The sequence below is a fragment of the Tyto alba genome, unplaced genomic scaffold (assembly GCF_018691265.1).
Source record: "Tyto alba isolate M040663 unplaced genomic scaffold, T.alba_DEE_v4.0 Super-Scaffold_7, whole genome shotgun sequence".
Lineage (NCBI taxonomy): Eukaryota > Metazoa > Chordata > Aves > Strigiformes > Tytonidae > Tyto > Tyto alba.
Window position 1 is genome coordinate 28178733 of NW_024881328.1, and position 14423 is coordinate 28193155.

The 14423-nt window shown below is 41.7% G+C and overlaps 1 protein-coding gene across 6 annotated transcripts in view; it reads right to left on the reverse strand.

The window, feature by feature from the left end:
- The window catches only part of PIKFYVE (phosphoinositide kinase, FYVE-type zinc finger containing), a 77715-nt gene that overhangs the window by 51786 nt on the left and 11506 nt on the right, over nucleotides 1-14423 (reverse strand). For all 6 annotated transcript variants that reach the window (XR_006164580.1, XR_006164581.1, XM_042784410.1 and 3 more), the window contains 8 exons: nucleotides 14120-14238; nucleotides 11243-11414; nucleotides 10318-10525; nucleotides 8018-8107; nucleotides 5615-5753; nucleotides 2952-3109; nucleotides 2058-2169; nucleotides 192-339 (listed from right to left, as the gene is read on the reverse strand). Coding sequence is in view for 4 of the 6 variants with exons in the window: in XM_042784410.1 (XP_042640344.1) it covers nucleotides 192-339; nucleotides 2058-2169; nucleotides 2952-3109; nucleotides 5615-5753; nucleotides 8018-8107; nucleotides 10318-10525; nucleotides 11243-11414; nucleotides 14120-14238 (1146 nt within the window). In the remaining 2 variants the exon portion in view is untranslated. The remainder of the gene's footprint in view (nucleotides 1-191; nucleotides 340-2057; nucleotides 2170-2951; nucleotides 3110-5614; nucleotides 5754-8017; nucleotides 8108-10317; nucleotides 10526-11242; nucleotides 11415-14119; nucleotides 14239-14423) is intronic.

Below are 14423 nucleotides of genomic sequence, written 5' to 3' on the forward strand. Positions count from 1 at the left end.
TAAATAAAAAATACCATATCCATTGTAAGAAACAGGAGGACTAGCTAGGTTATAGTTTGCTTATTTACAGCCCCACACGCACATACACAAACACACACATAAAGCACGACATGGTTAGACTACTATGTCCCAAAGAACTGGGGATAACGGGGGAGAAGGCAGAGCGAGACCAAGACTTGGGTGAAACTCACTGGCTAAGTTATCTTCTCCTTCATCAGCAATCTGCTCTGTGTCACTGTCATCAAACTTGATGTCTTTAAACCATGATGGCTCAGAGTGCCCCTCTACAGAGTTCACAGAGTCACTGTCTGGTGATGGGGTTTCCGAGAACTCTGTGCTCTAGAAGACAAGAAAGGGGAAAAAAAAAAAAAAAAGGCATTAAAGCACAGCTCTGCTGAAATATTAAGCAGCCTGCTACAAATGCAGATTAGACATTTTAAAAATCAGAGGATACTCTCAGTGGGCTGGGCCAGGTTAGTCACAGAGCCACCCCCCTTCGCATGAAATAGGAACACTTTGGGACAGGAAACCAGTATTTCTTTACAATTCCCACGTGCTTAGTCTCTGTCTCCTCCCCACTGCCACACAAGCTGTGACTCAGTGGCACTAAAAGACAAGTTTATTCTACTGCACATGTTCTGTCACCTCATCCAGCTAAGCAGTTCTGAATGCTTCCCATCCCCAGCCAAGGGGGGTGATGACCATATCCCTTGCCCAGAAACTAGCACATGCAGCTTCTGGTGGAGGCTAATTCTAAGTTACTGGAGCAATTCTGTGGCTGATCAAAGTAGCTCTAAGTTTCACTCGTGGGTCAGGCTCTAGCTGAGGCGCAGAGCAAAGCCTGGCTTTGTGCCAGAAAACCTGGAGAGCATCTAAGCAATTTCCTTCAGTTATACTAATGCCTCCAGACACCTCAAGAGTAAGTTCTATCATTCCTTTGGCTACAGTGAGTACAGCAAGAGAGTCAACACTGTTTCTCCTGATTCTTATCCAGAAAAAATGAGATCAGACAGTGCTTCCAGCTGATGAGAACAAGAATTGGCTTTAAACCTTGAATAACATAAGCCCCTTACAAATAGTTACAAACAGGGATCCACAAGCACTTGCAAGTTAAGGGCAAGCTTTTACTAGCCAACTGAGACAGTGCAGTTAACTAGCTGAGATGCCAGATGAAGCCCAGAGCAATCTAAATGGAAGACCAAGTGACTGTGGTCAAGAGCTGACATGTACAAGATGCGATGCTAATGGCTGCAAGCTTTCTGACTGAGGTCCATAGGACAGCTGAGCCATCCTTTATTGTGGGAAGCTGCAGAACATAGAAATTTCAACCAAATGCTTTCAGATAACAGAGAGGTTACAAAAGATACCTCATTCAAGTTAAAAATACAATCCAATCACTCAGGCCAGTGACTGCTCTTACCCCTCAGCAAGTTTTATTGCAATGAAATACAGTAGGTTAGCATCTCTGGTCACTGCCTCCACCTCAGCTAGCCAGTCCGATTGAGGAGGCATGACAAAGACCCCCTCCCAATCTTGCATCATGTGGCTAAGGTACTGATTATTACTGCCATCACTGGAGATCATAAGGTTACCAATACAATCCAATACTGTATATCTAAAATATCCGTTCTTTGGAAGTTTTTAAAGAAGGAATTTTGAAACAGAAGACCACCATTATGTCAGTCACCAGTAATTGCACACAGATTCTAGATTCTGCACATAACAGCACAGCTGCTACAAGGAGAGACTGTGCCATTCCAAGTCCTCTGTGGAAGATGTCCACCATGAGAGGCATTGGCCTAGATTAGAGGCCCTTATTCTCCACTTTAGGCAACACTACGTGTAATAACTCATCCTCCACAGAGGACAAGCCCAAAGCATTCTGAGTAAATGCAGCTCCCTCAGGCTTTAAACCACTAATGAAAAAGGGCTGGACCTCAATTCTCTACAGGAGAGCTGATTTAGAAAACATACCCCTGCTGCTGAGAATAGGATTAGAAAATATCCTAGTCAGCAGTCAAACCCAGCAAGAACCATAGCTTTCCTACTCCTTTTACCTGTAATGGTCTGTAGAGAGCATACTCATCTCTGAAGAGCTGATCATGATGACTGACACATTCCAGCCAGCGTCCATCAACCAATGCTTGCCCTATTGCAATGGCCTGGACCCTAGAGGTATAAGAATAGAACTAGACTTAGAAAACCATCTCTAAACACACATAGTTTATGGCACAAGCATGCTACAAAAGGAAAGAGTCATTTGCTATGCACTATTTGACTCATCAGTATCCCATTGCCATGTTTAACCATAAAAATTATGGAGAGGCAGCAGAGTGTACTGGTTCAAATATGGCGCTAGATGAAGAGACTGTCAGGTCTCTAAACTCAGCTGAAGTGTCCAACAGATGATTAAGACACTTTGTGCTCCTTCAATACTGTTAGCTTGAGTTGTACATACTGAGCATCCCTGCTGAGTGAAGACTGCTGCTGTACACTTAAGAACCATCTCAGCTTTATCCTCCTCTCACATAGTTAAATACACCAGATTCTTTATACTCAGAAGGTTAAGAGCCTGCAAGCCCCACCAAAAATGTAGCTATCAACCACTATTAGTGATCTCTGATCCCAGGGGGCAGACTTGCCCTTTGGAGTATCAGTGAATATTTTTGGACAGTATTTGTAATATGATCACTACTCTCCAACTGTTTGAGTGATGCTTGTCCCATAAGCTGCCTCCCACGCTGGCTCCCAAAACAGAGAGCCCTCTGTGCCCTGTTGTTTTGGGCCACATGGAGTCAGAGCTCTACCCACTTCGGTAGGCAGAAAAGAAGGGATCTGAATTTTCTTTCTAATCTCCCTTCAAAGGAGTCTATCCCTGCAGTTTAAGGTACCCTATACCAGCTAAAACTCACAACCTGCCCTCTAGGGGAGTCCTAAAGCATCAGGGTTACCTTGTGGTTATGTGCCCATTTCTGATGAGCCAGTTGACCAGCTCTTTTCCCACAATGCAGTTGGGATGTGTCCGCAGCCAGTAGCGATGGTCTTGAAATTCCATCCCACTGTTATGATGGCATATTTTCTTCCACAGATCTTTCAGCTGGACTGAGTCCTGGACAGGAAGATGTAGAAGTTACTTACTAGTCTGACTTTAGCACACATTTCAAGGGCATCAAACTGGGCATTCAGATCAGCCTGCAGATCAAGAGCCCTCCACAAATAGGCATAAAATCTAAGCCATTCTGCACAACCTATGTGAAGGTGCAAACAGAAACAGCAAACAGACATGCAATCTGCTTCTTATATCCCTTCTTTTATATAAAGATGAGAACAAGGAAGAAACAAAGTGGATACTGTCAGAGTTAAGGAGGCTTTACTTTTAATGTGGCAAGATTTTGTACTGTCCTCACTACTGCCCTCTGCATCCTATTCTCAAATTCAGGTGGTACATGTAAATGCAGAGGACAATGAAAACTCATCCTTTGGAAGAGGCTTTTTCTATATAATCTGTGCTCAACTTAGGCTTTGTGAAGCATACTAGTCCATTATCAAGCCCAGATGTAAAGTAAGGACTTGACACAGCAATGCACGCTGCTACGTTCAAGTTCTGGGATACCATTTTTTCTTGAGGATTCCTTTTCTGTTGTCCAGTATCAAACCTTTTTTAGACACTGCTAGGTTTGTCCACTAGGCAAAAAAGGAGGGTACTCCCAACTCAGTTAATCATTTGAAAATCTGTAGATCTTTTCCTCTCACCACTTGAACTCTTCAGCCTGTACCTTGAACTTATCTTCAGGCCTGTTAAGCATGTGCACCAACTCTTGTGTAGGCTATGGTCCATCCAAACAGAGCTGTCTCTCTGCACCTGGCCCCATTTGCTTTCCCGTATGCACTCTGGCTTGGCACAGCACAATTCATTGCTGCAGAGTCAAAACTGGGACCCTGCATTATTTTGAGAGAGCAACAGAGCACCCGAAGGGGTGGAGAAGAGACATTGCAGATCACTTTCTCAAGTGCCTCATTCATTCTATTTTTTTGTAACAGAATAAAATGTAAAAAAAAAGCTTTAATTAAATCTTAACTGGTTTCAGCTTTCCAGTTAACTGCCAGACCCATATTATTACACTTTCCCAAGGGTGCCCTGACATCCCAGAGTTTTGCTTCACTTCTGCTACCAGACTGGCTTTCTATTTCCAGCAGTGGCTGTCCTAGGTATTACCCTAAAACCAACATCAGCAGCTTCACTTCCATACCAGGTATAGAGTCAAATGGATCAGTAACAGAATATGTCATAGCATCACAAGATTTGATGCTATTGGCGATTCCACATTTCACCTGCCTTGTACTCACATGGTAAAGTCAGTAAACTGGACAAACTGGCAAACAGCAAATCCTTTCAACTCAAGCATTTTGACCTCTAGTTCACAGAAGTATGTGCTTACTCCACTGTGCATGCATCCCCACCCCTAACTTTTATTTCATGACCAAAGTTCATTGGTCTTCAGAATGGAGTATGTTGAGCTTTAAATATTAAGCTGACTCCTGTTACAAAGTCAGATCTACATGCTAAGGGCATTAAACAAACAGTGGGAATTCACAGATAATCCTAACATTAATTGACACTGCATCTATACCACTGCATTTATACCACAGGGCTGGGTGGTATAAAGATGTGCCTTAAAAATGTTTCTCCCCCACGTGGTTATACATTTACAGAGCACACTGGAAAGGAGTTGTGCAACTGAACAGGAACTAGAGTGTTTCCGCACCCTCAGGAATACTTGTATGCATTTTGCTGACAGCAGGCAAATACCTGACAACACAGAAATTAGCCTTCCTGATTTTGAATTGGCAATGGGGAGCAATCTTGAATCTTTTAATGGGTGAAAAAAATTCCCTTCCCTTCTCTGCATCTTTTGTGCGCCCACCCCCCCACCCCCCGTTTGTTGGAAGCACATCCCGTCCCACAAAGAAAAGAAACACTGTTTTCTACTGAACATTGTATAGTAACGGTCACCTACAACACTGCCTCTGTGGGAAGGGGATAATAGGATTACACAAAACACTGTTGCACATTGATTTTTCTTTGAACAAGTACGTCACTACAACCTTTTACAAAATGTTGTGTTTATTCTTTAAACAGAGGAGGGGCCAAGTTATGTTTTAGCCCAATAAGCTGTTACAGCTTGAACTCATTCATCATTGTGTAACCATTTTGAAGCAGCCATTTAAACTTTCCAATTACGTAGCCTATGAAAGGGAAAATCTGAACTTGGAGAAATACAGAATCAGGTCACTGTATTACAGCTACAACCGTAACAGATTTAACTCCCAAGGAGCCACCATACCCCAACTTCACACTGCATAACACACTTCCCAAGACTAAAACTGTAAACACCTTTATGCAAACACCACATGAAACTCTGATTTGTTTCAGGAAGACAGAAGTGTCCAAAGCAGCATCAATATTCTCCATCCCTGCACCACCTGGAGGAGCGGTCCAGGTAAGAGTGCTCAGACAAGAATCTTTAAAGGCAGGAAGATACTCCTGCATGATGTGAGAAAGACAAATTTCACTGCCTTCAAAGAGCAAGACAAACAGAAGTCTGAAAGGTACCAGAAGGATTTTGCGCTCATCCTCGCTGGTCTCTGCCTTCATATGTGTGCGACTGGCCTGGGGGCTGACAGATGTCTCATAGGCAGGCACCATTGGTGAACCTGACCGATCCAGTGACAGGTTGGTGATGCTGGCTGATCTGCAGTGGAAGAAAAAAAGCTGAAGTGTAAGTGTTCATTGCGCAGTGCTTTATCAGAGCAGCCATTGATCTTGTAGCATGCTAAAAAGGAACTTAAGTCTGTGATATTGTTCACTCTCCTCAGTACAGACTTACCGCTTAAAGTTTCCTCCCCCATCAAAGCAGAAGAAAGGATCCCTAGGAAGCAAGTGTATTGCTTTGGAACATCTAAGTTAAACCCTTGTACAGTTCTTCGTAGGAAGCAGTTAGAACTCAGTTCAGGCACAGAAATTCATATATGTCTGCATTTGAATAGACTGACAAAGAGATGGGATGCTGGGTAATTAGAAGCTCCAGAGATTTGGAGGCAAGTCATATGCCAGCAAGGGCCAACAACACCAGGATCCCTGTAACAGTGCACTGAGACTCCCCCTCGCCTTGACCCATTTAAAATTCCTTCTCCTCAGCTCTCTGAAATATATGGATGACAGCTTGCTGAGTCTGCGAGCTCGAGGGCCTGTTCCCCAGCATGGCTAAACCATCTGCTGAAGCTAGGGGTCACTCCAGCTGGCAATTTTCCTTATACTGTGATATGAAGCATCCACCTGGTCTCAGCCCAGCTGTTAGGAAATCTTGGCTATATGCTCCAGTAGAAACACACCATTTTGCAATAATGCTTGCAAAGCTACAAGTGCAAATACAAGTTCCAGATACCCTCTGCTCCAATATCCCACAACTAGATTAAGCCTCTGAATAACCAGAGTGGTACTTCTCATCATGCAGCAGCAAAAAGGATACAGCATAAGCTATCTGTGCTAACAGCACTCTTAAGGAATGAGGATGAAAAACGCTTCTGCATACAGCAACAGGGAAGCTTAAAAAGCCAATGCTGAACTGACTCAAGAGGCTTGTAGCAGTCTCAGTGATGAGAACAGTTGCCAGTCTCTAGTTTTTGAAATGAAACTCAGATAACTTCACAGAGCTTGCTAACTGGCTAACAGAGACTCTATAATTATTCCAAAGAATTCTCAGTGAATGACGTGGCTGAGCCCAGGCATGAAATAGCAATCCCACCCTATTGCAGCTTTTGTACTGCAAGGACGTAGGCACTGAAGGTGCAATAGTCTCAAAATGACTGCTTTTTCCTCCTTTGTCTCTTGAGGAGGAATCCTGGGCTGATAAAGGGGTTTAGTTAGGTCCTTTCTAGTCATTTACGCAGAAGCAAGGAAACTATGTTGGCACTACATGCATCTACATCTAAGGGTGATAAGCAAAAACTCTGTCATAGTCAGGTGTTCAAGGCAGGCTAAAACTCTGCCAGTCTTCTGCTGTTCAGATGCTCTCAAGTTAAAGTTTGAACTGGCAGAGTTATGCAGCTTAACAGAAAGCATTCTCACGTGGAAGACAAAACTTTGAAGTTCATCATTAAGCACTCCTCCCAGTTGTTTTGCAACAGCTACTTTAACTATGCCACCTACCTGTAAGCAGCAGGGATTTTTAATTAGTGTAAAAGAGCATTAAGCCAGAGTTAGAACAGTCACATTTTATATCTGTGTCTTTATCATCACCAATTACATCAGGAACTTTATTGTATTTCTTGTATTTCTAAAAATAGGGGAGTAGATTTTGCAATGAAAATCTCTATCCCTTACAAGGGCCTGCAAAGGAGAAGTTCAAATACCTCTGCTTGCAACAGTTAACTGTTGTGCTGTTTTTTTTTTCACCCATAAATAACCAGTTTGAGAAAAAAAACATACAAAACCTCCAGCCACAGGCAAAACAAATAATACTAAGTAACTTCTGTTACCTTCACCTAAATGCACTCAACCTGCATCCTTTTTGTTTCATCTCATCTAAAAAGAGGAATGGTCAAGCTTGCCTCAAAGAAACATCTACAGCTGCTTTGAGAATAACAAAAGGCTAGCACTGCTTAGCCCAAAGCTAATAGCTTTGTTTCCACAGGTTCAGAATTTTGACAGAAATAGGCTATACCTCATCGTTACTTCTCAAACATAATTCCAGACAGGTAAGTACTATGGTGAGGACATGAATAGCCAAAGAATTAAAATTTACCTTGAATGAGCAGTTTGGGCCTGCCAGGTCCAGCTCAGAGCTGGTAATGTAATGGTAAGCTCCCTTACCACTACATATGGGTAACAGGGTGTCCCATTTTAGACATGAAACAGCATGCTCAGTAAAAACAAGTCCCAAAACACAGGCTTTACAGTGAAGAACGTGCTAGGAATGCAACTAGAACAGAAAATACTCAGATATGATTAGTTTACCTGTTCCTAGCTGGCGACTTTCCTGCATCCTCCTGGACAGACCCAAGGCGTGCAGTCAGTGTGGTAGTTGAAGAGTCTGGGTGAATCAGACTGCAAGGAAAAAAGGATCATGTTACAGATATTTGAGAAATTTGCCATATGCAGCAGTGTTAGAACAGCTGGAATTAAAACACAGTGAATTATGTTACCTCTCATTCACACCCATGATTGTTAAATCAATGAGGGAATAGGGAAATCTTTCCCCATCTGTGGGCAAATGACATCTGGAGGACAGTGCTCAAGTCTTCTCCCTTTAGACTCAAGTCTTGGACAATACAGCCTCTTTCCACTTCTTGTACTATCCTGCCTTCCCACTCTCTTCCCCTGGCAAAACTGTATCAGATATAAGCCACTACACTCCAACCGATACGGCCATACTGTTTGTGCTTTGAGATGCAGACATGTTACTAGCACGATAAATGCTCTTCATGAGAAAACGTGCACAATACAACTTTGCCTGAGTAGCTGTACTTGCCCAGAGTACACCACGCCCTCACTTTTAAAGGACACAGCCCTTCAAGTTAGTTAAAGCCTCCATGTTCCAATAGCTCAAAGAGCAGAGCAATGTCAGACAAGTAAATACAGCACCACTCCCATAAATGCTTTTCTCACTGTTTTGCAACATATGACAGCAGGAGATGCAAGAGCCTTATCTCAGATACATTATTTTGTATCTTGGGAAAACTCCCACGTTTTCTTCTGAAGCAAACTACTTGTCACAGAGAAGCCACACACCAGAAAAAAAACTTTGCTTCCATTAGGAAGCTGTGAGTTGCCACTTTCCACTGTGGTGCTGTTTAAGTTGAATGTCTTGAGTTTAAACCTCTGAAGGTCAATCAGGAACTTACCAAATGCAGTATTAAAAAAAGCACTGTAGCCCACTGCAAAATTTTACATTTTAGGAGCAATAAGCACTGAAAAAAAATTTTTATCCTCCTAAAGCAACAATAAACTACCTAATCTCAATCTCTCCCTCTCTCACACACAAAAGCAGCCCATGTTTGCTCAGCATCTCCCAACAAGCCTAAACATTCTAGTATAGAAAGAATTACCAGTCTTTCAAGTAGAGACAGTATTTTTCTCGAGTGCTACAAGCTGCCCAAAATAAAGGTATAAATACTTTGTTTATATGTTCATGTCTACAAGCTGTTGAATTGCCATAATAGAGATGCTAATAACACATGAGAAGACAGAACTAATAATACCTTGTATTATTTTGTACACCTGAAGAGAAGCATTCCAACCGAGCACACATACTTATTCCTAATTCAAAATTTGGTAGTATTTATCCTAAGCATTGCAACATTACTGCTTTAGATGACCATAACATTAAACCAGAAGTACTTTCCTTTATTTAGGCCTAAAGCTGATTATTTAGTTGCTTCCATATAGGAGCACCATACAGCAAAAAGCACCGTGTAAAGCAAGAGTCAGAGCATTTTCTGAAGACAGTTGTTTTTGAGGGTTCTCTTAATAGTATCAGAACCAGTAGATCTGCTGAGGCAGGCATGTGTCACTAACACTATCCCTCAGTTAAAGAAAGGCTCTGATCCAAGACCTCCGCAATAGTTTCACACCCTCATGTTCTTCTGCTTTTAGGGAAATGAACACAAACACCACATCTGATTATTTCTTCCTCCCCCCATGTTAAATTAAATCAAGGTCCTCAGAAATTAACTTGCATACCACTTGAGAAAAAAGTACAGTGTTCTCTTTTTCATCTTCTAAAACTAAAGATCCCCTCATTCAAGAGCAGTAAGAAGAAACACACTATGACAAGAGATCAGAGAAGCTTTATAGCTGCCCTTTCAAATACACTTCAGTTGAAAGAGGTGGTTACTTTCATCATTTCTCTCTTATTTACACAGACAGCATCTCTTACATTCTCTTGCCCAATCCAAAACCAGACAGGTAAAGCATCAGTGTTACACTGACTTGCCTCTCAATCAGTGGTTAGAAGGAATGGGTTTTGGTTTTGCCTTTTTAAACTCTGAATCGAAAACCTGTTCTGTCACTGATATAGAATCACTGATTCAATAAATTAAAGAAACAACTGCAAACAATTTAGAACTCCACTAGAAAAGGTTGTACATTTCAACCTGAAGAAAAGAATATTAGAAGCAAGCACAGGATTAGATTCTTTTTACAGGAGATATACTGCTAAGTTCCCTAAATAGAAACCACCTGGTTTTGCCTAGGCAGCTGTCAGCCTGAAAATTCAGTTAAGATTCTGGAGCTCAGCATGAAGCCTTTCACCTTACCTTTGCCAGGTCAGATCCTCCTCCAGGAAGATGTTGCGGCTAGCTTTACGGCTCCCGACTGGTGTACGTGGCTCGCCAGGATCCAGCACTGATATAGAACATGCAGAATCTGACAGAGCATTTAAGTCTTCTCCAATGGAGTTACTGTCTGTGGAGTGTGCATAGCTTAAGGCTATTTTGCGGCAGTAAGTGCAGGCTCGGAGATCCCCTATGGAAAGGGGAACCAGAGAGGGTAAGTAAACGGGAACAAATAGTACTCTGTTCCTACAGGATCAGAGGTGTGTAGTGGTAAAGAAAAGAAGGATTTCCTGTTTCAAAACCTCTTTGCATGTTTAAGTCTAGTTCTCCTATTCCCTTAAAGAGCAAAGCCCCAGACAATTATATACTCAGGAAATTTCTCCAAGTCAAATGATGCATAACACATGGTGGGTAAGAGAGAGACAGGTTGGGGGATGAGGAGAGAGAGAGCACATGTGCACACTGAAATCATGGTACAACAACAGCCAGTCAGGTATGACATACCATCTGATGTCTGGAAATCGTGACCTCCATCAGGAGATGTCTAGTTTGGTAATTAGTATTTGAAAGAGTTTTCCTCACCCTCAATTAGAACATGTGGCTCATTATATTTTAAAACTAGTATTGCTAAGAGCACACTTTTTATAGTGAACATCCTTACTCAACAGTGGCCATATTTGTTTTGTCATCACGGACACAGTGTTGGTAAAAATAAGCAGACATGGCATGATCCACCATTGTGCACAAAGAATTGATAGAATTAGGTCCTGTGATACTTTTTGCTTATTTCTAAGCCCACTAAAGACCTGTATCAAATTCTCTAGCAGATGCCAGAATCTGAAATGCAGTAGTCTAAACAGAACTGAGGACACACAGAATGTTTTGCTTCTCAGTGGATAAATTTTACCTGTGTAGCCCATGAATTTTCCAGGGATTTCCTGATTGCAGCATCGACTACAGAAGATCTGCCCACAAAGCCGACAGTGGTGCCTCCGCCGGAAGGTGGTGAATTTCTCGCTGCAGTCATAGCATTCTTTGCACTGGCTGTCAGGCATCCAGTACTGCTTCAAGTCACTGTCCTACAAGGGAAGGCAACAAAGACAATTTTTTTCTTTTTTTGTAAATAAAAAAGCATGTTTAGATTCATGATTGCTTCATAGACTGGACACATGAAAAGGACAATGTCATATATTTGTATACGTGTGCCTATGCACACTCATGTATAAGCGCACACATGCAGAGAAAGGATTTTTCATGTGATTTTATAGGGAGCCAGAAGGCTGAAAGAGTTCTTAACTGCGAGAATAAATCTAGTAAGCCTTTGCCTTCTTGATCCAAGATAGAAGCAAAGCAGATAAAAACTACCATGAGCTGTAAATAAAGGTCAAGAAGAAGCAAATATATGAAGTACTGATTGCTCTTCTCTTTCATTAGCCCCTAGCACATGACAGGCTTTCAACTAGCACAGTTTAAAAACATAAAAAACAAACCCCATACAGTAATTGAAGCTGTTATCCAGGGGTAAATCAATTTACCAGGAATTATCAATGCAGAAAGATCATTTCAACAGCTAATACTGGAATGTACTTTGAAAGTATTATAGATACATGTAGAAAGTTCTGTTATATGATCAAATTCTTCAGAACCTCAGTAAACAGTTGTAAAAGCCTGTGTCCCAGATAGACATTGTTTCAAAACTCCAGGTCAACTGCTGTATGAAGACAACTGGGATACACATTCAGGAGATAACGACATATACTGACTTACAGCATGGGTGCAGCCACAGGAATTTGTGTCTTAAGACTTGAAAACAAAGAGTTAAAACTTTCACTTTGTGTTGTAGTTATAAACAGAGCAAGACAGATCTCTCAATTATGATTCTGAGCACACCAGCTACAACTACCATGGATGGAGACAACTGCTAAAGGTCACATGACAGCTCTAACTGTGAAACACTCTTTGCTAGATTTCAGTTCTGGCAAAAAGCCTTTTCAAAGGGACTGAATAGTTTGGGTTTTTCTTAGGAAGAGAATGTGCTCTAAGAATTTTCTCAAAACAACCTGAGAAGAAAATAACCACAGAGAAAGAAGGTGATCCATACTCTGATTTTCACATAACCAAAAAAACTCATACCCTGAAATGGGGTCTATTTTTAGATGTTCACAAGTGAAGTTCGACATAGCTGATGACCAATTTTGAAACCAAAACAGTTATGATCAACAAGACAATTTCATGCTGCCCTCACCTAAGAAAACTCATACAGAAAGAGGTCAAAGACTGCTCAAGGTAGTCTAGTGTTCAAGAGAGTCTAGAAATATTTAAAACAAACACTAAGCTTCCAGCAGGGAAAGATGCAGTGAAGAGCTTTGCCATGAAACTGCTGCAAAGCTGCAGGGGATGCCGATTAACAGTTTTTTCTGGGGCTTTACATGATATGCCAAGTCCCTGATTCTACCACACAGAGAGGCTGTTCCAAGCAGCAGTGCCTCTGCCCCACTTGCACATGACTGAGTGTTTAGAAATCCAGCCATGGCTGGTGAAACCTTACAGATCTCTGCTTTGCTGAAGTCAGAGCCAACACGCATGACAAAAACAGCCTACAAGGAAGGGTTCACAACAGAAGCCTGTCCCCAGTTAGTAGTAGAGGCACCTTCCAGGATCTGACACATGCTTTCTTCAACAGTAAAGTGGTCTCCTGTAGAGATAGACCAATTCCATAGTAGGAAGAAATTGTTGCCTGGAGTGACTCAAGCAAGACATGGCTGCAGTCAAAGGCAGTGATGCATTATCATTTGTACAGAACTCAGCATGCTGACAGCTAACATACTGCTTTCAGAGAAAGATCTCAACATATTCATTTATGCTGCATCCTGTCTGTTTGAGCACTTCTCCAATAGATTCAAAGATGTCTGAAAATATCCAGGGCCTCCAGAAGCTGCCACAAACTGAAATATTAGTAGGTGACACACTCAGTGCCCTACTTACTGCAATGAAAGGCTTTTGTTTCACCCTCTAGTATCACCCTTTCTACCAAAGCAAAGTTATTCTTACAAGCAAAATAGCACTTGAAGCTGAGTGAATTTATTCAAAGTCTACCTATAAAACCTACCAAGCCAAAAGCTTTTTTCTTCTTCATTCGGTTTAATTAAATGTACTTTTGCCTGTGTCTTGCCACCAGGCACAGCTATTTATATCACCCCTCAAAAATAGTTGTGGCTTCTTTTCTCAGCTAGACTCTCCTCTTAAAGGCATGGTCCAACATGGCAGAGGGAGGTGAAGTTAGCAAGTCAGTAGTAACCGCCAGACCCTTATTCAGCTGAATCAAAATTGATTAACAGGACAAGCCTTTCAAGCAAATATTGCTGACCAATCATTACTACAGTAAGTAGCAAATTTAATTCATCCTCAGAATTCTCATTACTATTTGAGACAGTCAATGTGTTTTACCTGTCCATGATTAGCCCCCAAAGGAGAAAACCATCAGCTAATTTAGAATAGATAATACAGAAGTGGGAAGGAGTCTAAAATAAGCACATTTGGTCTGAGTTCAAAAAGCTGAGCAACAGCAATGTTTCGCTCTCACAATATGACAGATGTTTGGCATGTAAAAAGGCAGCATGAACTGAAATTGTTTCCCCTGCACTCACACGATTTTTGAGTTTATTCACTCATCCTTCAAACATCTGAAAACTCCCATGATATATCTAAAAATGAAGTTCAGAGAAGCCCAGTGAACAGTTCAATTTCTAGATGGTTTGGCCTATAAATCCCTCAGAAGAATTACCTGGCTCTTCCCCTCCATGATTTCTTTGAGACGCTTTAAAACGGTGCTGAGGCTTCTTAACTGAACTGCTGTTCGAGGATCATGACCTCCAAGGGGTGGTTCTACTTTCCTTCGATTGTCTAGAAGGAAAGGGAAAATAGTATTTATTTCTTCCATGATGCACCAACATTCACAACACAAAACCCCATTAGAGGGAGAAATGTTCACATATGTATGCACTTTACAAAGTTACAGCTTGTATCACTCTTTGCCCTTGCACTCTTCCCCCTCAAAAGCAGCCTCCGATGCCAGATAGCTTGCTTTA